Source organism: Paramormyrops kingsleyae, chromosome 7 (assembly GCF_048594095.1).
Source record: "Paramormyrops kingsleyae isolate MSU_618 chromosome 7, PKINGS_0.4, whole genome shotgun sequence".
NCBI lineage: Eukaryota > Metazoa > Chordata > Actinopteri > Osteoglossiformes > Mormyridae > Paramormyrops > Paramormyrops kingsleyae.
Window position 1 is genome coordinate 15,372,303 of NC_132803.1, and position 21,293 is coordinate 15,393,595.

Below are 21,293 nucleotides of genomic sequence, written 5' to 3' on the forward strand. Positions count from 1 at the left end.
GTTTGCAGGATGTAGTGCTTTAAAGCAAACTAGGAACTATCCGTCCCAGACACCAAAGATATTGACCATATGATTTCTGGGGCAGAGGACACACAAATACGGACACGCATGCAAACAACTTGCAGTTAAACTTACTGTGGTACTGTTAACAAAAATGTAGCGCAGCTGTGTTTCGTTTAAACTATACTGGAATGCAAAAACTACCAAATGGGAAATGGCTGTCGCATGACCTTTCCAGTAACACACGGAAAAGAAGCAGACGGGTTTTCGAAGAGTCCAACCACGAAAGGCAGCGTGCAAGCCAAGCTTCTGTCCCAAAAATAAGAGACAAGGGAAAGCTGAATAACATGGACTCTTAAGTAGTAACAGCATACGGGTTTGTTTTCTTTTAACAACACGTCCTGAGATGATCTTCGTTTTGGGATTATCAGCGTCCTCCGTAAATACCCCCACTCCCAAATCGCCTCTCTGTGGCCCGGGCTCATCTCCATGCAAAGCACGGTCGTTGCTCCCGTGTCGCTGCTAAGGAAACGGACTCCCATGCAAGTCCAAAAGGTTGTGGGTTCAGATCCGGTGTGTATCCTGTTGTACCGATTAAGGGAAAGCGGTTGACTAAAATCAAATAATGAACCTCTGTTTAACCTAGTTTGTCCCCGTCCATCTTAAAACAGAGCACTGGTAGAAATATACCAGAAATATATTTGATTTTTTTGATTTTATTATTATTTTAAAAATGCTTTATTTTGGTAAAGAATACAAGTCACTATACAGCACAATCATGTAACAGTCATAGCTATCAATTGACAAAGTGTGACGAGAAAAAGGGAAAAAACAAAATAAATATTTGCACGATTCGCTAACAGTCACGTCACCTGATAACCAGGAGCGTCCTGTGACGTCACCAATCTTGAGGCACTTTAATTCAACATTACCTTGTTATAAAAATATAAAAGGGGTGAATGAGAATCCCACTTCTACAAGTGTGAAACACCCATCATCGGCCATCTCAAATGAATCTATATAGTGTCTAACTAGATAGTGCCGCTCCAGTCTATCCAGATTGCGCGATGGCAGCGTTGCGCCCGTAAATCCGCTGGCCGCCGATACGGACACCTTGCGCGTGCAGGGGGAGATCGGGAGAGCGGCGCGGCATGGCGGGGTTACCGCTGCAGGTGAGCGTCCACACACCTGAACGTATCAATTAAACGCATTTAGCTGGTTATCTAACCACGCTGGAAACATAAAGAACGAAATGAAAAACCCTAGTTTATTTTTGGATGATTTTGATGAAGGTGGATGTACTTATAAATTAAAGTCAAACCGATTTCATAGGCCTTTGTTTATGCGGGACAGAAGTGAAACCGGTTGCTTATCTGTTATGAATTTGCTCCGACTGGCATTTAGGGTTTGCCTTTAATAAGGAGTATATCTAATCTAATGAATTTCATCTTCATTTGTTCTATCCTGTAATCTATAGAGTACATCTCTGGTAGAATACCAGACTGTTGTTGCTCTGTAACACACAACTGAACAATAAGGGAAATTAAATAGCTTCACAGACTGTTTTAGGCTGGTAGGAAACACATTTGGACATGAGGAGAAAATTGATGAGGCAGTGCTGATATTGAGCTATCTGTGCATGTTTGTGGTTACGTCTTGTGAGGGATTCACTTGGTTATTGTGGTCTGTGGTCATCCCTGATTCCCCCCGGGCAGTGCTCGAGCCTGCTGGGCCTGACCGAGGGTGACATCCTGGACCCGGTGTTCCAGCAGCGCCTGGAGGACGCTCGCACACAGCTCAGGCAGGAGATCCAGCGGGAGCTGAAGATCAAGGAAGCGGCGGAGAGGCTCCGGCGGGCGGTGACGGGCAGGAGGAGTGCCGCCGAGGTGGAGAGCCAGCTCCGAGCCTCTGGCCGTAAGCTGGAGCAGCTGCACTGGGAGCTGCAGGAGCTGAATGCGAGGGCTATGGGTGCGGAGAAGGAGAGATGTGTGGGTAGGTGAGCGGCCAGGATGGGAGGTGAATGGTCAGGGTTCAGGGATACTCCACAGTGTGTTCATTTTTATTCCAGCTCACTTAAAAATAATTAGGGAAGGGGGGCAAGTCATAGTTTTGCAGTCTTCATATTTCCTGTTTCTTTTGATAGAAGTTAACAAAAACCCCAATATGCAGGCAGAAGGACTGGCCCAATAGAGTGAGATCTTTTGGCCCAAATGCATCCAAGCCCTTTTATTAAAGGGGTAAATTCACAAAAAACAAACCACAAGAGAGAAAATGACATTGGTTCAAATAAGGTATTGAGGGTATTGAACAAAGAAGAACCTAAATAATGTTAATTACTCTAGGAATGAAAGATCCAAACATATATATATATTAGGGTTTTTTTGGGGTGGTGTGCTCATTGTGAACCTACTTGTGTTAATTGGGACCTCGTTGATTTAAATCTCTGAGTTTGAGTCCGGTCGGACGACGACCTGATCTGAATTTTTCTTGCATGTGCTGACTTGGATCCAAACATGTCAGGCCTTTGGCAACAGATCCTGGAAAAGTTTTATGGCTTACCTTGGCAGGGGAGCCATCAAATCTCGTTCCCTGATGGGCCCTGTGTGCGGTTTTCCACACCAACCCATTCCTCTGTTTTGATTGGTTGTTAGCTTTCCTAGCTATGTAAAGAATAGTGACTCACTGTCTTTCAGTCCACTTTTATACTGATGAAAACTGATGGCTTAAGTGTGATAATTAGCTGTAATTTGGTGGAACATTGATGTGCTTGGTTTGGAAAAACTGGAGCTACCCTGGGTGTCAACATGCTCTTCTCATTGGTCACTTGCCTGTGTCCCTGCTAGACGCCACAACGTCTCCTGATCCGTGCCGATGGGTGGAGTGCACTTCCCCACTGGCCTCCCGGATTCGCACCCTCCAGAAGCAGCTGACCATGGAGATGAAGGTGAAGCAGGGAGCCGAGAACATCATCCAGACCTACACGAGCAGCTCTGTCAAGGTGGGCAGCAGGAACCGTCACACTGAAGGCTGGAGCGGGGCGATTGTACATGAAGCACTGGACGTATTATTCAGTATTAGTATTCACATCAATAATTACTGTATGATTTAGAGTAAGATGATGGAACTTAAGTTGTTTGAGTGCAGAGAGGATTGTTCTCTGGAAAAAGAAACCTGCGGGGTGTTTTGTCCCAGTTCCCTTTCATCTTAACTGGGGTGACATCCACCAACTTTCCAAAGAATATTTGTTCTTCAAAGTCAACCAGCTCTTCCCAGAATTCCTTCAGGGTAGTTGATCTGGTGTTGATGGTATTGATAACAGCCCCCCCCCCCCCCCCCAGGACCGGAAGCTGCTGTCCACGGCCCAGCAGATGTTACGGGACAGCCGTACCAAGATCGAGCTGATCCGTATGCAGATCGTGAAGGTCACACAGGCACGGGGGGAGCGGGCAGGTGTAGACCCTGAGGGTGAGATTGGGGAGGGTGGGTCTTCAACATGGAGGTTAACCCACAGTGGAAAAGCAGGTTTCCAAAACTCGGCCCACAGGATACATTTCAGGTCATTGGCAGTCTCATCTCAAAACAAACAAAAAATGCACTGTGTGTGTTGGGGAGATTTGCACTTCATTTCTTCTCAAAGCTTCTGCCAGTTTGACATATGGAGACCTGCTTTTGATGCTTTTAAGCCTCATGTTTTGTTTTTTTTTTTTATGTCTCTTTCCAAAAACTAAAAACTTTGTTTGGCTCCTGTGATGTGCGTCTGTTTGCCATCTGGTGTGTCAGTTTGTCACCAAGGATCTGGATATTAGTTTTTTGTGAACGAGGGCTTACAAAGTGCCTTGTCACTCTCTGCAGTTACATGCCAGTCATGGGTCAGGGGGCCTTTTTGGTTCTGTTCTCTGCATGTTGCTGACAGGGCGCCCCCTAGAGGCTGTGAGTCCCCTGGAGCTGCGGGTCGCGGAGCTACGGCATCACCTGATGATCGAGGCGGCGGTGGCGGATGGAGCCAAGAACGTGTGTGGGCAGCTGGGAGGACGGAGGGTGCAGGACCGGCGTGCGCTCATTGAGGTAGGCCGGCGGGGCAGGGCAGGCCGGGGGAAAGAAGTGCCTGCCGTTAGAAATTAATGGAAACCAGCACTTCCAGAGTGAATGCTGGAATTCAGCTTTTCATGGTCTGGAATTCAGCATTTTACTGTGCACATGTGCTAGAGCCGTTTGTCTTGACCCAGGGTCGCGGGGGAGGGCATACAGATCGGCAATGCTTCAACCCCCCCCCACGTCCCTCCATCAGATTTGTTCTGGCCTGTTCTTCCTTGACCAAGACTAACATAGTTGGCTGTGTGTTTGTTTGTGTCTGCGTGTGCATGTGTTTGTGTGTGTGTCCGTGTGCATGTGCGTACATACGTGTGTCTGCGCATGTATGTCTGTATGTACTTGTGCGTGTGTGTGCGCATGCATCTGTATGTATTTGTTTGCGTGTGTGTATGCGCCCGTGTACATCTGTATGTGTGTGCGCGTGCATGTGTGTGTGTGTGTGTGTGTGTGTGTGTGTGTGTGTGTGTGTGTGTGTGTGTGTGTGTGTGTACGTGTGTGTGTGTGCTTGTGTGTTTGCATGCGTGTGTGTGCTGGCCTCTAGGCCCAGGCCCGCTTTCTGGAGTCCTCCCAGAAGCTGGACCTCCTGCGCGTCTCCCTGGAGCGGAGGCTGACTGAGCTCCCCCCGGAGCACCCCCAGCGCTCGGCCATCCGGGAGGAGCTGAACGGGGTCTCGCCCTGCTCCGGGTCGCAGCGCCTCCGCCTCTGCTCCTCTTCCTCCTCCTCTTCCTCCTTATTTAAACCTGCCTCCCTCACAGGTAACAGCAGCCCCCTAACATTATTGATCCATCCATTTCCGACCCCTTGTCTGATGTGGGGTCATAGGGTGTTAATTATCCCTGATTAATAACCAATCGCAGAGCCCTTTTAATATGTTAGTCATGACCTGCAGCTGCTTCCATCCAAAGATGTTGCTTCTGTATTCGTATGTAAATCAGCTTTTTTGTTGAATCATTCAAAATGTTTTGCTCCCATAGGACCTATCCTCTGGTTTTGCCTTAACCAGCATGCAGCCTTTGTAATCAGCTGTTACCTACAGGTTTAGTTGTATAGTGGTAATTAGTGCTTATCTGTGGTACTAGTATTTAGCTAGTATCCCTGTTGTTTTTTGCTTTATAATTATAGCACTGAAATGCTGTAATTTGTAAAACCACACTAGAGTGACTGACTATTCACTGGAGCATTGCCTATATTCTGTATGATGAAATTCACTATCAGAAGTGCCAGTGTCGAACCCGTGTTCACTGTCCATGCAGGCTGGCTGGAGGTGAGGCTGGTGGGCTGCCAGGACCTGCTGGAATTTGTACCAGGCCGTTGCCGGGCGACCAGTGTTCCGGTGACACCTGGCACCCCGGCCGATGGCAGGTCCCTGCGGGCAAGGACAGGGCTGTCGAGTCGCAGTGGCAGTGGCAGAGCAAGCAAGACCGACGAGCTCAGCAGTAAGCAGGCCTTGATGTGCTCAGAAGTGTTAGATCCTGAATATTTATACTTAATGTTGATCACTTTGATTTTCTGGTTTTATGAGGCTGGTTGTAGACAGTGTCAGGTAGAGGTGTTTTTGTGTCGTGGTTTTGTATTAACACTTTCACCAATCAGATGGAGGTAGCCTTTGGCACGACAGTAAATAGGCCTGTTGCCTTTGTTTACAAAGAGCACCCCCTGGTGGTAAAGTCTGCGTATTTGCTCACTTTGTTGTTGGTCACGTTCACTGTAGTGGGACTTTACACCAGGTAATGTGTCCCGCTTATATGTAAGGGTATGTCGATTGGAAATTTGGCACTAGCTGCACTTATGCCTAGTTGACTCCTGGACAGCTGTATGTTTATAATGTGGTATTTGCCTCACCTGTACATAGCTTTGGACAGAAGTGTCTGCTGATTGTACGTGTATCAGAACAGATAACGTCAGCATACAGGAGTGAAGTTGGGAATTCATCTGACAGCGCTGACTTTGCCTGACTGCTTGCTAACTGGTTTTATTTTTTACTGGCATCAGGCTTCCAGTGTCTGCGCCTTGGCGATGTCATACGGAGATAGTAAATGTCCCTTGTCTGCACCTTGGCGATGTCATACGGAGATAGTAAATGTCCCTTGGCTGTAACGTGATTTTGTTGAGCGTGGCAGGATGTGGTGTATTGATGAACAAAAGCATTATAATGCTGTTTTTGCCTGTAATAGATCTTGAAACAACGAAACTTTGTGTAGCGAGTGTGTGGGCTGGTCTGACTCTGCCCCCCTCATCCCCCAGCGGAGGTGAGCGCTGTGCTCAAATTGGACAATCGGATAGTGGGCCGCACACTTTGGAGACCCCCAGGCCCCCAGAGCTGGAGCCAGAGCTTCACCATTGAGCTGGAGCGTGTGAGTCCTGATGGCGCTAGATCTCTGCTTCCTGTCCTCACTGAGCTGTGCTGGAGAGGTCTGATTCATTTGTTAGTCAGGTCGCAGTCACTCCATAATGGTGGTTTGTTAGTGCTGTGATATGAATGTCTTTTTTTTTTTTTTAAGCCACTCAGCATTAAATTTCCCTACTTGCCTTGACATTGTCACAAAAGTGCTACAGTGTGTCTGGTACAATGGTAATATCACTCAAATTACAGTATTGTGGCCAGATACGGTTTCAGGACCAGTATGGGTAAACCTGCAAAAGAGTTTGTTTGTTTTGTTTGTTTTGCTTGTTTTGCATGTTTGTCTGCTTCCCCTCCCCTCACTAGTCCCGGGAGTTGGAGATTGGGGTACACTGGCGGGACTGGAGGGAGCTGTGTGCTGTCAAGTTCTTGCGACTGGAAGACTTCCTGGACAATAAGCGTCATAGCCTGTGCCTGAGCATGGAGCCGCAGGGAGCGCTGACTGCCGAGGTGGGGTCCCGCGCCATGACAGGTTCGGTGGGGGTCTGTTCCTTTCTTTCCTCCTGCCTGACATCACTGTTTCCTGTCCTTGGGAAGGCTCCCCTCATCAGTTCTCTTATGTAACTCTTAGGTTCTGCCGTTTTGTGTTCAGAGTTCATGGTCTGGTCCTCCAGAATTTTAGGGCTGCAGATTTGGAAAAACTGCTTTCATTAGTACCTGATTGACACCTGAAGCACCCACTGAGCTGAGCAGCCCAAATAATTACTATATTAAAGCAGTTTAGAGTGTGTAACTGTTTACCCTGTAGCCCTTGTGGGCCATTGTTGGCCTTTCTTCCACTTACCCAGAGCTCCAGGGGACCTGCCCTGAGGAGCAGGTTACAGACTCTTCACACCCTTGTTTCTTGACTGCTTTGTGATCCTGTAGGTGACATTCATAAATCCTGTGATTGAGCGCCCCTCAAAGCTACAACGGCAGAAACGCATTTTCCCCAAGGAGAAAGGTACCCCCCCCTCCCCCATCACTCGCCAGGCCCGGCCCTGAAGCAGTCCTTCAAGCCCGCAGCAGATCTCTCCAGTTACCTCAGTGTTTCTCAAACCGGTTCTTGGAGACCTCAGGACAGTCCATATTTTGCTCCTTTTCATCTGTCAGGGAACTGGGAAGGGAGCAAAAACATGGCCTGTCTGGGGGTTCCTGAGGGCTAGTTTGAGAAACACTGACCTGAACTACTCCCACCTGCTCTCTTCCCAGGGAAGAACTTCCTGCGTGCTTCTCAGATGAATATCAGTTTCGCCACATGGGGGCGCCTGGTGATGAGTGTGCTGCCACCCTGCGGCTCCATGACTGCCACCAGCCCCCCCCTGCCCAGGCCGCCATTTGAGGATGCCGCTGCCATGTTGACCCCCCCGGCCCTTGAGTGAGAGCCCCTCCCCACTTTTCGCATGTGAATTTTCAGCAGTTTTATCTCTGCTCCGACCTCACCTGCCAGCATTCTTTGCCGTAGGGAAAGTGCCGTAATGAGGCTCCACTTCAGCGAGGAGCGGCATGCAGGACCCCCCCACGGCAGCCTGGGGAATCCCACCCCCGAGAGTCCCTTCACTGCGATGAGCTCCAGTGTAATTAGCAACAATCTCCTGCCATAGACATTATGGGCTTAACATTTTTACCCGCGGTTTATTCAAACAAAATGTATATTGAGGGTAAGTTTCTTGACTGCTTTTTTGTGTGCAAGAACTGTTGCAGTCCTGGTAATGGTAATATTACTAATAAGTTGTAAGCATATTTATTAATTCATATTGGTTTCTTCTTTACTCAGTGATTGTCTCGCCGTTTCGAATGTTCCCTGTTGTCACCCTGCTTTCTTACAGCCTACCGGCGGATGTCAGGCAGGGGACAGCGTGGCCCCCAGGATCGGGACCCTCGCCACTCCCCCGTAATGATGACACCGGCCGCAGCTCCTCAGAGCCCTCAGGATTCCCGCTTGTTAACCCCAAGGTGGCCATGTTGTTCTTCCTGCAGGCCCCAACCTGCCGTGCAGATGGAGGACTTCAGCTGCCTCGCCGTCCTGGGCAGGGGACACTTTGGGAAGGTGAGTGCTGGTAGCAGACTGTATTAATGTAATATTTACTGGATTACAAAGAGATATTTCTTTTCCAACAGTGATATGCTCTCATCGTTTGATGTGATGTTTCCAGTGATGTGGTCTAACTTGCACCAGGCTGAAATGGGCACTTTTTTTGTCATTTGAACCCCATGACTCTCCTGTCACACTTACCTGGGTCCTTAACCGCAAAGTCCTTCTGTCCATCTCAGGTCTTGCTGGCAGAATTTAAGAACACTGGGAAATTGTTTGCCATTAAGGCTCTGAAGAAAGCTGACCTCATCACCCGGGACGAAGTGGAAAGGTGTGTGTGTGTGTGTGTGTGTGTGTGTGGTTCAGTGGGTCAGAGTTATTTGGCAGATTCTTGTATTTGCAGCAAACTCTAAGTGGCAGGTTAGTGTGCTCTTGAGTGGAATGGTAGCCTTCCTCATAACAGCAATTTTAACATTTCGAACTAACTTATTAGTCCCGTCACAATAGCTGAGCCTAGATTATGTTGTCTGCACTGATTTTGTAAAACGAAACATTCTACCAATCTGAGGACTTTTTAAAATCTGAGGTGGGGTTCCTTTTCGTGTGCATGAAGTCTTATGTGTGAGAAGCGAATCTTGGAGACCATCACCGCTTCGAGGCACCCCTTCCTCGTGAACCTGCATGCCTGCTTACAAACAGCTGACCACGTGTGCTTTGTGATGGACTACTGCCCTGGAGGTGACCTGATGATCCACATCCACAACAACATCTTCACTGAGGAACAGACCCGGTAAGGACCGGAAAGGTTCCTGATGTCTTGAACCATGCCATTGAGTCTGGGGATGAAGTATTACAACATCTTTCGTGCTCCTTCAGCAATTCCCCGGCGTACGTCTGTGCGTATCTGTATCTGCTTGAAAGTTTCTTGCCTCCTTGGTGTTCCTCAGGTTTTTTGCAGCCTGTGTCTTGCTAGGTCTCCAGTTCCTGCACCTACATGGAATTGTCTACAGGTGAATACTGATCATGCCATGTTCTGAAATGCGCCAGAGGGATATTTTTGAGTGTAGTTTGCAAAAAAAAAAACACTTGCCTTTCCTGTTTCGGGAAGCAGGGATCTGAAACTAGACAACCTCCTAATGGACGCAGATGGCTTTTTGAAGATCGCAGACTTCGGCTTGTGCAAGGAAGGTAAGGTCAATGAGCCGTGAAATCTACACCCTGCCCATGAGTGCAAACTTTTGGTTCCCAGGAGTAACTGACCATCCTATCGCTGCCCACCCCCACAGGCATGGGTCATGGGGACAGGACATCGACATTTTGTGGCACCCCAGAATTCCTGGCCCCGGAGGTTCTAATGGAGAACAGCTATACTCGAGCTGTAGACTGGTGGGGCATGGGGGTTCTTATCTTTGAGATGCTGGTGGGAGAGGTTAGTCTTAGATTTTATGTTTGTGGAACATGTGACCCCCCCCCCCCCAACATTATTTGAGATGCTCATGGGATTATTTTTATCCCTAAGGCAGGGATCTGCACTCATTTTCCTTTATACCAATTTGAGGATTTTTTTTTTTAAGATATGCAAAATTTCACTTGAAATACTGAGCATTCATATCTTTGCCAGTCTCCATTTCCTGGAGACAATGAAGAAGAGGTGTTCGACAGCATTGTGAATGATGAAGTGCAGTATCCCAGATTCCTCTCACCAGAGTCTGTTTCCATTATCCAGAAGGTACAGTTACATTCTTATAACCCATAGTGTTATTACACTTGGAGAAAATCCTGTTCAATCATTTTTGATAGATACCTATTAAATTCATATTTTGCTTCCATATTTGCCTTCTAGTTAGGTATTCTTGTTTAACAAAATGAAAACATTTAAATGTATCATTTTTTTTTAATGGCCTTTAACACTTGAATTATATGAGTAATATTATATTTACATTAACAAGTGTTCCTTGGCAAGCAAATGAGATGGGAATAATCTAAAAATACCTGGTGATCCCTAATTCAGGAACACAAGGCCAAGGACCTTTTCAGATTAGAAGAAACGATCTATTTCTTCTGCGAATTTGAGGTCGGATTCAGAATGAGCTTCCTGACATTTGTAGTACGTTGATTAATGTTGCCTGTTTGGGACAGTGTGCCATTAATGGTGGCTGACATTCACCGTAAATGCCTTGAACCATTGTGAGTTTGTTTTTGTGGCGGCAGCAGTTAGGGAGACAGACTTATGACTGACAAGCTATAAGCTCAAATCCCCAGGCTGAGTTCTCAAATGTGGCACCGGACGCCCAGTGATCTCACACAGTACCCGTCTGTATAAATGGAAGGCAGCATAAAGGGAAGGAGGTAAAAATATCACGATGAATAAATGATGAGGGGTTTTATGTCTCAGCTGCTGAGGAAAGTCCCGGAGAAGAGGCTGGGGGCAGGGGAACGAGACGCTGAGGAGGTCAAGGCGCACAAGCTCTTCCAGGTTGTTTGCTTTATTTATGGCTTTTGAAAATTCCTTTGAATCACCTGCTTCCATTTTATCACACGGGGGTGGGGAACTGTTTTGTTTAGATACCACCTCAGTCACTTGGGAAACATCATGGAAGGTGCGTGCGAGGGTGTGCAGGGCATGTGTGGAGGTGAAAGCTCACGTATTCAAGCGTCTGTGTCTCTGCGTCTCTCCTGTTCCCTCATGGGAGACCTTCAGAAATCTGATAGCCCACCATATGCTAGACTCTCATTTGTAAAACTGCCTACCGAGTCGCATGTTAATATGCAGCCGTGGCAGCCCTGCGTGTTTTGGGTAACAGGATTTAAATAGCACCTGAGGGACGCCTGCATCACAGTGCAAGCTGATCTTCTGCCTGGCTTGTTACTTCGGTAGAGCAGTTACGACTGTACGTGTAACGGAGGGAAAGGTGACTGACGACTGGTGTTGGCAGGCAGTGGACTGGGAGGCGCTGCTGGCCAAGCGTGTGAACCCGCCGTTCCTACCCTCCATCGGGGGCCCGACGGACATCAGCAACTTCGACAGCGAGTTCACGCGCCTCAGACCCGAGCTGACCCCCCCGCAGTCGCCCTGCTTCCTCACGGCCGCCCAGCAATGTGTGTTTGCCCACTTCGACTCTCTGGTCCCGCCCTGACCGCACGCACTTCTGCTGTGAGGCAGCAGCCTCTGGGATTATTGCTTTTTATAAGACAGGATAAATCAGTAATGAGGCTTCAAACCCGAAGGTGGATGGGATTACCGTGCACTATTCAATCATTCTCAGGTTTAGGCCAAACAAATACCAATTAAGCAGTCATACTGAGAGCAAGGCAATCCCAACCGCAGTGGATGACCTGTTCGCATTTCTAATTCATATTTCTACCATCTTTGCATTTTTAGAGAGAGAGAGCTTCCTCCCCCCCCATATGACCATCTGGACATTAGAGGTATTCAAGGGTAACGAGCTGTCCTTTTGGTTTTGGCAGGAACTATTGTTTGGGACGAGTTTACAAAGCACACGAGAACTCGTGCTCTATACTGTTCATGATATGGGGTTGTATGGATTATTTCCTGTATAAACTGGGAAGAGATTTCAAAATTCATATGGGCTTTTCAAACTGCAGCAAATCTAATTACTTCTGTTACTTCTCTAAAACTGACTTGAGAACCTGAACTGTTAATTAAAATGTAACGTATGTGAAAAAGTGCATTCTTTGAAATAAGGGTATATATATAGAGAGAGTTCTCTTTGATGTAAGGAAAAAATAAATGTGGCATATTTTGTACATTGACTGATTTCTCTCACTTTGAGGCTGAGCTTCACACCTTTGTTTAACACCTTTTAATCAGTACAATACTGTTTTAAGATATTACAAAAGAAAATCTGGAAATACTGCATGACATGGCGAATATTGCATGAACAATTTTCCTTCTTAAACTATAGCTTAATTATATACCATTATTATAAAAACCGTTATAGGAACTTGTATAGGAAGAAAATCATCACTGCAAGAGTTTCATAGGAAATCATTGAGAAAAAACTAGAGTGTTGATCATATTGCCTAATGTTGAAAATCACCCCCCCCATCCCATCAATTTAATAATGCACAGCACGCTGGGAATATGGCTACAGGGGAACGTAGATTGGAATTCAAGAAAAGGAAGCACCTTGGAAAAAAGCTTCAGTGCATAAATTTCATTAGCGGTGTTGGGAATGTTCGTTATGGAGGGTTATGATCAATGAAGTCAGTCACTGACTGGTCTGTTACTTTTGGTCCTGTTGACTGGTTTAAGTGCTTTCAGGCTGTCAGTCATGCGCCTTTTAAATAGACCACTGTGTGACCCTGTGATGTGTAGGAGGGAAGGCACTCAAGATGTCTTTTTAAGAAAGTACAGGGGTCTTGAAAAGACCAGTGAGAGAGTGGTCTTGTAGACCAGTGTTTCCCAACCCGGTGCACAGGGACCTCCCAGGCAGTCGACAGTTTTGCTCTCTCCCAGCTCCCAGTAGGAGTGTCTGGGGGTCACTGAGGACTGAGCTGGGAAACACTGATATAGAGTGCCTGTGTGCAGGTACAGAACATATGGGATGCAAAACTGAAGGAAGGAAGGAACATCATTCACATTATGAACGCAAGCAAGTCTCAAAAGGAAATAAGAACGATGAGGATGAACTGAAAACCCAGTTAGAACCATCATCGACCTGCAACACTGACGTGAAAGCAGGTTTTGTAAGATCAGCCTTGAGAGTTGAGTTTCACAGGTGAGAGTAAAATAAACTTAGGCAGTGATCCTACTAAATTCCAGACATTTGCTAGAAAAGTACAGAGGTCAAACACTTATCCTTCAATTCATAAAAATACATTGCTACAAATCAGGAATTTGGGGAGGCAAATTTAAAAAGTGCTGAGAAAGCCATTGTCATTTCACACTATAAAGAGTTTTTTTTTTTTTTAATAATCACTGTAAAATTTCCTTCCTTTAATGTTTATAAAGTTCGTAAAGGTCACCTGACCTTGGGGAGGCGGGGTCCTCTCTGTGGGTTGGGCTAGACAGGGTCACTGCCCTCGGCGAAGTACGCCTGCTCCCAGACAACGGGGCCCCAGACGCAGAAGAAGCTCCAGAGGTTGCGGAGCGTGCCCCGGTCGAAGGGGTTCTCGTCAGCGCCACAGTGCTTGAGGTAGGAGATGCGGTGGCGTGACATGAACTCCCAGGTGGTGGCATTAAGCGAGACCAAGTAGAGGTGCGAGCCCAACAGCAGGACCACCACCACCGAGAACACGGCCACCACTGACGAGGCCGCCAGCAGGAAGCAATTACTCCGCAGCCACTGCTCCCAGCCAGGGGCGTAGATGAACCCTGACCTGCCTCAGACACAGGGAGACACCACAGTACATGAGTGAGCAGTTGCAGGTTAAGCCCCAAACCTCTGGGTATTCACAGTATAAATGTGTGGCTGTGGGGTTGGTGCTGTCACTCACCAGGCCATATGCAGGCCCCAAACCAGCACCAGCAGCTGCACGGCCAGGTACAGCACAAACCAACGGTGATTCCTCTCCCCTACGCAGTTCTCAATCCAGGGGCAGTGGTGGTCATAACGCCGCACACAGTGCTGGCAGGTCTGGCAGTGCTTGGCTCTCATTGGTTGCTATATGAGTCAGGTGATGCATGATGGGGGAGGAACAGACCAGTGTGTTCAGAGTTCCCATATGGGTGAACATGATGGACATGCTGCACAGATGAACCCTTCAGTTACCCAACAGCTTAAATAGCTGCTCTTAAAATGTCAGTTTGAATTTCTCTAAATTCACCCACTCACTGAAATCGATGTGAATTTCTTCTATTAAAATAAAGCTGTTATTTAACAAAAAAATACTAAAGAAAACCTGCAAGATAGCTGCAGCTCTAGTAAAATCCACAGGCTAGCGAATAGGCAGTTTTGTCACTGAGCCAGACAATGAGTTAATCTAATCCCAGTGCCAGTGTGGGCTTTGCGAGTCAGTACCTGCACCATGCAGTGGACGCAGCGGCGTTGCCGTAGCGACTTGGCCGATGGAATGATCATGCCATGTTGCTCCTCATTGAAGCTGAACTGGACCAATACAGACCCAAGAGGATGAGTGTTTCAACCTGCGTTCCTTGTATGTGGATACAGAAAAAAGCACTTCAGCGTGGTAGCCAATGGTGGCCTAGTGTCACCTGACTGACCTTGGCGTCGCTGTCTTCGGAGAGCACGAAGCCCGGGTCCATCAGCGAAACAGCGAAATACAGCAGGACAGACACAAGGACCAGCAGCACAAACAGCACAGGCTGGAACAGATCCCCACTCTCCTCCTTCTTCCGCAGGTCTGTGGTACATCACCAGAGAACAGGATTCAGCCTCTCCTAGAGCCCAGTCCACTGCCCAACTCCAGTGCCCAGTTTAGCTTAGAGTGTGGACAAGTTTATTTTTTTTCCCAAATCGGCAACAATCCCATTATCAAAACAGGTCTGACCAAGACCAGTTACTGCAATATTTATTTCAGCCGAGTGTTGGGTGAACAAAAAAACCTGTGGTTGAGGACCACTGGTCAAACTGGAATTAATAAGCTCCAGGCCAGGGAACCACTGTCCAATTGCAGCCTATCAACATGAGGACTCTGAGGTTTGAATATAAAAATTTAAGTTTACAGCCCACAGTGATATAGGACTTACATAATATGCAATGTGCTTCCAGAGACACACTTTCAATGATATTTATCAAATGCACATACAATTAAAAGATATTCATCTAGACAGATTATTTCATTAAATATATTTCGTTTCATTACATAAACAGATTATCCCATTAAATAATCTTTATTTCATTACTTCATTTCATGAAATACTGTAAATCTAGATGAGAGAGCGTCAGCTATTTATTAAAATATGAGATATTACGAGGCGCAGCTCCGAAGAGCACAATGAGCTGTAATTCTGCGCTCATGGAGGCTGAAGCCGTCGGACCCAGCGGCTCCCCGGGGAGCTACCGAGTATCATGCGGCTTCGGAAATTACCTGGGCCAGCCGCCAAACCAGGTCTAAGAATGACCATACCCGGACAGATAACCCAATATTGCGATCTAAAGTGCTTTTCGCTTGCCTTCCAAAGTAGCAAGCTGTCAAATGGAGCCTTCCCATCGACTACATAACGTAATACGCCAAAGATGAGCCTCATCATCCCAACCACCCTAAAGTGTATCCCTTAGCACCAATAACCATATATATATGACTTGTAAATACACAGGTTTTCAATAAGGGCGTCGTTTCGGATTCAGCGGTCACCGCAGGCAGGTGGACCGGACCAGCGCTGTCATTTACTTACCCGTATCGTGCAGAAAGAGTATCAGCGTTATCACCCATGTCAGAATGACATGCGCTGTCCTCACGAGGAATCCCGACCCAAACACATTTTTAAACATCCTAGCATTCTCAGACTAATATATATGCATACGAGTCAATTAACAAAAATACATCCGAGTTTTTCTGACCAGCTCTTCAAATGTCACGTCTCTATTCCAGTGAATTCCTATGGACGACGCTGCCATCTAGCCAAAGGCACGGAAGCGTACATTCCTACGCGGTGACGGACCACTGACAGGCGGCCTCCTCCGGCTGAAATTATTTTCAAAATCCTCTCTCCGGCTGCATTACGGCGCCTGTTCTTCTTCATCCGGAGCCGCAATTCGCAGGTTTGTTTTGATATGCGGTGTCGCTGTCGCTAAATTTGAGCATTCCGATTGGTCGAAGGACATCACGTGGCACACAAGCGTGAGCTCAGAGCAATAATGGAGATGTTACACTACGGTCGCTAGAAGGCGATATAGCCATTATATTTGCAATTATGTTTAGAATCTATGTATGTAGTGTTCTTACTATATAACATAACTGCTTGTGAATAAAAGCATCTTAATTGTACTAGCTGCTCATTCCCGTAAGTATTTGAAAGCCGCATCTTATTAATTAATCAAACGTGAACTGCTCCGGGCTTTAGGGAAAAAAATAAACAAATTCACCTGCAAGTGCACGAGTATTCTGCTGGAATGCATCAATGCACTGTAAATTCTTGATTGTCGCTTTAACGTGAAAGCACTCATTAAAGAATGAGAACACTCGATAACTGTTTAATTACCTCAAGATTTAATCTCAATTTGAGTGAGGATACAAAAAAAGATTATTTTTTTTTCTGCTCCTTCATTCTGTTTTTAAAAATCCTAGCAGTACAAAAATACAATGCATTACAAACATGAATGTGCTGAGACAAATGCATGCTCTTTCTCTTGGACAATAACTTTTAAAATTAGTCTTTACCTACTTTCTCATGTCAACTGAAAGGACTGTGCAGTATGAATTAACTAAATGGAACAACTACCCCTGAAAGAATTCTGTATTGCACAAAACAAACAGAACAAATATTCATAAAGAAATGAGGCACCGTGTCTCCATCTTTGCTCCAGAAGAAAGAACCATTCTCCTTTTCTTAAGGGAAGGGACTAAGAGGCCCGCAAGATTTCTTCTGCAAGTGATTCATCCAGGACAAAAGGAGATTCCAAGGTCCTTCCTTTCAGCAGCTTCTCTAAGCCCTGAAGACACAAAAGCAGTTATTGGTAAGAAGGAGTGTTACATTCACCCCCTACTGGTCTGCCATGATTACTACACCATGGACATGTAATTTGCTTCACAGACCACAATGCACTGTGGCCTTCCTTAGACAGAAATTGGGAAGTTGGGTGCCTCTTTCAGCCTTACCTCCCCAAAGTAGGAGATCAGCGGGGAAATCTCACAGGTGGGCTGTGAGTCCTCATCGAGTTCCGTCCTAAGAAGCAAGACCATCAAACACTCAACACTAACAGAACAGGCTGGATTTCTCCAGGTAATACTTCTACACTTCTCTCAAAGCCCGTGTAGTACTTTACTTTTAAATAACCTGGATGGGGTGCCAACCCATTGCAGGGCACACTCACACATCAGTCCCATTTATATAATGCACAACCTCTGTTTGAAGTTTTGACATTTTACATGAAAAAATGTGACACGTCCACAACAGATGAGAAGAAATGTGAACCCACCCTGATTTTGGGGGGGAGATGGATTCCCTCTGGGGGTCCACAAAGCTGGCCTCTGCAGCCAGCACCCAGCGGTAATGCTGATTCAGGAGGGAGCGCCTTGCGGTGGTCGGTGTGTCCACGGGCGCCCCATCTGCATTCTTCAGTGGGGAGAACTCCTCCTCCCTCAGCACCTCGAACACCACGAAGTTCCTGGTTCCCATAGGATACAGCATGTCGGTCACATCTGCACATGTGCTGCTTATGCCAAATTGGTGCTATGCTCGCTGCCTCCTGCACTCATCACTCCAAATTAGGAAGTGTCTGGAAATTCAGTGTCTTGGCTGCAGGTCATATTAGCATGTAGTATGAAAACTAAGAACAGAGTTTTTCCCTTTATTTCCTGATCATCAAAACATCCAATATAACAAGAACAAGCTCGATGTGCATATAAGAATCAGTATTAGGGAGATCTATGCCAGGCACAAAGCTGAATGCCATTTAGTGCTTTCATATTTCACCTGGAAAACTGGAAGACGTCAAAGACAAACTTCTCCATCTTAATCCCGTTGGGCTTGTCTGGCTTCACTGCGGTGCCCTTGGCATCCACAAAAGGGACCTTTTTTAAGGCCACATGCTGCTTCAGTTTTCCTTCGAAATTCCTGAAACCATGTTTTTTTTACGATCAATGTGACTTATTCCGGGACTAAGATTATAAAACACTGCAGTTTGCTGTTACTATTTCCACAAATTTAATATTCAGGAAGAAACATGGTTATGAAACTGGATTTAACCTGGGGGTGTATTATCCAGCACCATGAAAAACAGACTCACTGTGCGACGTCCATGAGGAACTCCAGGGTGAAGAAGTGGTTGCAGATGTTCCCAGCACTGTACAGCAGGCCTCCCCCTGGGCCACGCAGTGCGGTGGTTTCGGGAAGCACCTCACTGTACTCGACCACCTGATAGACCCCGTCCACCCGGCACACCACACCCACTGGTTCTGCTGGATAAGCCTTCTCCACCACCTGCAGGAGGTGTGTGCGTGACGTTGGATTTGCAAGCACACACACACAATCATTAAAGGATATACTCTAGTATAGGGAGACATTTTCATAGACCACTTTAGCTTTACAATTTTAAGGGGTTCTTTTAAAATCTTTATTAAAGTTTTTTCTCATTTTAAGGGCCTAAATTTTACCTTTTATTCCATTTATACATGTGAATATTGCCTGATTCCAGTGAGCTATGACAAGTTTCCTAAGTTTCCATTAGCTGGATTTGTTGTATGCATACTTCAGTGTCACCGCCCCCTGCTGGCTGACTGTATAGCATGTCACAAACTGTCACATGCTCCTTCTTGAATACAAATACCTTGGCACCACAGTCTGCCCCTTTTTTCACACAGAACCCAATGAAGACAGGGTCAGCCATCTTGACCAAGATGTTATCCACACAATAGACATGGAGGTACTGCACTCCTCGCTTCTTCATGTCCTCCAGGATTCCATTGTCCACAAGGGCTCTGTACAGTCCCCCATTTCCATCTGAGTCACAGGCAACAGGACATGAAAAAGGCTTTAAAAGTCAATCTTCAAGTAAGAGACTCATGTAATATATAAACGGTAGTCATCAGACTGATGCCATTACCCAGAGTGACATGCACTGTGATAGTAGCACAGCTGAGTATAGAACAGGCTGTTCTGTCAGGCCTTGAGGTGCAGCTAAGAACACTAAAACCATGGATAACTCAGCTTGCAAGGTAAGTCTGATCACAAAAAAGGAACTCTTACTCATCAACCAAACTGAACTGTAAACATTCATGATCATTGTCTGCATTTAATCTTCTATGACAAAGGTCTTATTCAAATCTACGTGGAACTCTTACTTTGAAGGGGGGGGGGAGGATTAATGGTTTGACAAAGGAAATTTTTCTGACCTGGGGCCATGGCTATCTTGCCCTTGCCCTCCAAGATGACCTTTCCATCAAATGTCACGGCTGGGATCATCCTCTGTTCAAACATGACCACATCAGATGGATCCAGATTGAAGTAGTTGTTTTCTTTGAAGAACTTTTCAGTGGGTTCCAGGGTAAATTCACTGGTCATGATGTACCTGTAGAGAAAATGATGCGCGGCAAGATTCCAATAAAACAGACATTTCAGCAAAAAATTGGGCTAAATAATGAAGTATGGCAGCAAAATATAAATACATGTTTTGTGAAAATTAAAAAGAAATCAGACTATCATAGGGTAAATCTGCTAATCAGCTTCCAGCACCTTTAACAGTGTTAATCATGTGGTTTTTGTGGACACGCCTTTCCTGAGTGCTGATTTGTCCTCTATGCAGGAGGACAAAAGCCGGCGCTTCTGAAATTATTTTGTGCAAATTTATGCAAAGGATCAATAGACGAAATAACCCATATTATGATTTTTCTAACAGTATAAGTACAAGTGCTTACCATGGAACTTTGCACATTGAATCATGCCTGGTAGAAGCCAACTCCTGAACCTTCCTTATGCGCTCCGCCTGGATCTGATAGAGAGTTTTGCCGCTGGGCAGACCCACGTTATACATCCCCTTCGGGTAAGGTACACCGAGGCGAGTACCCTGTCCACCAGCAAGAAGCAAAACTGCCACTCGGTTCAAGGAAATCTGTAGGAATCCTAAAAAATAATTAATTCAGTACATCATTTGGCAGGAAAATACCAAATCAAAATGAATACAAGCGCCAAAGTGTTAAAATAGGATAAAAAAAATATTAGTGCCTTCATTCTCCCAGTCGTCTAGAGTTTTCTTGTCGCTTCGACAGACACCGCCAATGAATTCCATAGGAACCGGCTCCATCAGCTCATCGAGCCGGTCCTGCGGGCTCGAACAGCGGCTTGCCGCCTCCGCCGCGCCTCGGCAGTGATCACGCAACTCCTCCGGGTCCAGATAGGACAAATCGGCCAAAAACCGATTTCTCTCTTCCGCACCAAGTTCGTCCCAAAACTGGAGAATGTGGGATTGTCCTGCTAAGTCCAAACGGGATCTCGCCTCTTCAATCGATATCATGTTTGATCGATGGTAATTAGTGTACTCGACAAACAACAGCACAGAAGGTCTAAGTCTAGCGGTAGATGTTCAAGGCCAGAAGACGCTCTCACCTGACTTTTTGTTACTCGTCTTTGTACTGTGCAACTCGTGACTAGGATGTGATCCCAAGGAAGAACAGGCATCTGCCTTGTGATTAAGGTGCATCGGCTTAAAGCCTAGATTTAGATGACAATCCACATCTCCTGGTCCGATGCACAATCGAGGGAAAACACCTTAGTGAAACACCCATATTGTAATATTTTAAGATGCTTTTTTGGGGTTTCGTTAATATGTAGCTGCTTAAGTGAACGAAATACTTCCCTTTTGGATCCAAAACACGTGAGCAACTTCCTATACTCACATACAACGTCATTCCTGCCCCGCTGATTCTGACATTTTTCAATTTTTAGTTTCGTAATCCAGTGGCGAATGCTTGTTACACCGCCATAAAACATGGAGATTATTTCGTGTTTATCATTGGGACATTCATGTAACCCACACTATATATTAAGTTGATCAGTAACATAAACGCGTGTATTAATTTCAGCCGTACATTTCACTCCTAAGCATGCATCTGTAAATGTAACATCTTTACAGCCAATAAATGCCTTTATTTGAATGAAAAATGCTGAGAATTAGGCGACGTTCACCCCCGCCACCGCCGATA

General features: G+C 46.1%; 3 protein-coding genes across 7 annotated transcripts; 1 reads left to right on the forward strand and 2 right to left on the reverse strand.

Annotated features, from left to right (window-relative positions):
• Nucleotides 1-12,275, forward strand: pkn3 (protein kinase N3). Of its 4 annotated transcripts, XM_023823089.2 has the most exons (23): nt 502-573; nt 1,051-1,172; nt 1,716-1,992; nt 2,844-2,998; nt 3,339-3,465; nt 3,914-4,065; nt 4,634-4,847; nt 5,346-5,528; nt 6,337-6,446; nt 6,800-6,943; nt 7,361-7,436; nt 7,685-7,850; nt 7,938-8,049; nt 8,302-8,366; nt 8,453-8,522; nt 8,747-8,838; nt 9,121-9,297; nt 9,455-9,517; nt 9,616-9,695; nt 9,794-9,936; nt 10,129-10,236; nt 10,903-10,983; nt 11,444-12,275. In XM_023823089.2, the coding sequence occupies exons 2-23, from the start codon at nt 1,152-1,154 to the stop codon at nt 11,642-11,644; spliced, it is 2,817 nt and encodes a 938-aa protein (XP_023678857.2). In that variant the 5' UTR covers nt 502-573; nt 1,051-1,151; the 3' UTR covers nt 11,645-12,275. The 4 variants fall into 4 exon arrangements, with proteins under 4 accessions (XP_023678853.2, XP_023678854.2, XP_023678857.2 ...); XM_023823085.2 differs by lacking the exon at nt 1,051-1,172 and having other exon boundaries at nt 1-573; XM_023823086.2 differs by lacking the exon at nt 1,051-1,172 and having other exon boundaries at nt 1-573; nt 9,619-9,695.
• Nucleotides 12,276-12,316: 41 nt separating this feature from the next.
• Nucleotides 12,317-16,221, reverse strand: zdhhc12b (zDHHC palmitoyltransferase 12b). The gene is made up of 5 exons (XM_023823122.2): nt 15,829-16,221; nt 14,695-14,834; nt 14,492-14,578; nt 13,968-14,134; nt 12,317-13,850 (listed from the first exon to the last, which is right to left on the reverse strand). Exons 1-5 carry the CDS (start codon nt 15,923-15,925, stop codon nt 13,535-13,537), a joined length of 807 nt encoding a protein of 268 aa, XP_023678890.1. The 5' UTR covers nt 15,926-16,221; the 3' UTR covers nt 12,317-13,534.
• A 399-nt stretch (nt 16,222-16,620) lies between these two features.
• Nucleotides 16,621-21,078, reverse strand: uap1l1 (UDP-N-acetylglucosamine pyrophosphorylase 1 like 1). 2 transcript variants are annotated; one of them, XM_023823109.2, is made up of 10 exons: nt 20,698-21,078; nt 20,317-20,542; nt 20,010-20,214; nt 19,488-19,663; nt 18,923-19,095; nt 18,383-18,576; nt 18,070-18,210; nt 17,573-17,761; nt 17,253-17,319; nt 16,621-17,086 (listed from the first exon to the last, which is right to left on the reverse strand). In XM_023823109.2, the coding sequence occupies exons 1-10, from the start codon at nt 20,767-20,769 to the stop codon at nt 16,997-16,999; spliced, it is 1,533 nt and encodes a 510-aa protein (XP_023678877.1). In that variant the 5' UTR covers nt 20,770-21,078; the 3' UTR covers nt 16,621-16,996. The 2 variants fall into 2 exon arrangements, with proteins under 2 accessions (XP_023678877.1, XP_023678878.1); XM_023823110.2 differs by having other exon boundaries at nt 20,317-21,073.
• Between the last annotated feature and the right edge of the window lie 215 nt (nt 21,079-21,293).

Excerpts from the sequence above, each read along its gene's own strand:
- pkn3 (XM_023823085.2), top strand. The coding sequence starts at position 490 with ATGCAAAGCACGGTCGTTGCTCCCGTGTCGCTGCTAAGGAAACGGACT. Across the intron at positions 2,999-3,338 it reads ACACGAGCAGCTCTGTCAAG|GACCGGAAGCTGCTGTCCAC; the intron begins GTGGGCAGCAGG and ends CCCCCCCCCCAG. Across the intron at positions 10,984-11,443 it reads AGGCGCACAAGCTCTTCCAG|GCAGTGGACTGGGAGGCGCT; the intron begins GTTGTTTGCTTT and ends TGGTGTTGGCAG.
- zdhhc12b (XM_023823122.2), bottom strand. The coding sequence starts at position 15,925 with ATGTTTAAAAATGTGTTTGGGTCGGGATTCCTCGTGAGGACAGCGCAT. Across the intron at positions 14,579-14,694 it reads CCGAAGACAGCGACGCCAAG|TTCAGCTTCAATGAGGAGCA; the intron begins GTCAGTCAGGTG and ends GTATTGGTCCAG. Across the intron at positions 13,851-13,967 it reads TGGGGCCTGCATATGGCCTG|GTCAGGGTTCATCTACGCCC; the intron begins GTGAGTGACAGC and ends TGTCTGAGGCAG.
- uap1l1 (XM_023823109.2), bottom strand. The coding sequence starts at position 20,769 with ATGCCTGTTCTTCCTTGGGATCACATCCTAGTCACGAGTTGCACAGTA. Across the intron at positions 19,096-19,487 it reads CAAGATAGCCATGGCCCCAG|ATGGAAATGGGGGACTGTAC; the intron begins GTCAGAAAAATT and ends CCTGTGACTCAG. Across the intron at positions 17,320-17,572 it reads ATCTCCCCCCCAAAATCAGG|GACGGAACTCGATGAGGACT; the intron begins GTGGGTTCACAT and ends CTTGCTTCTTAG.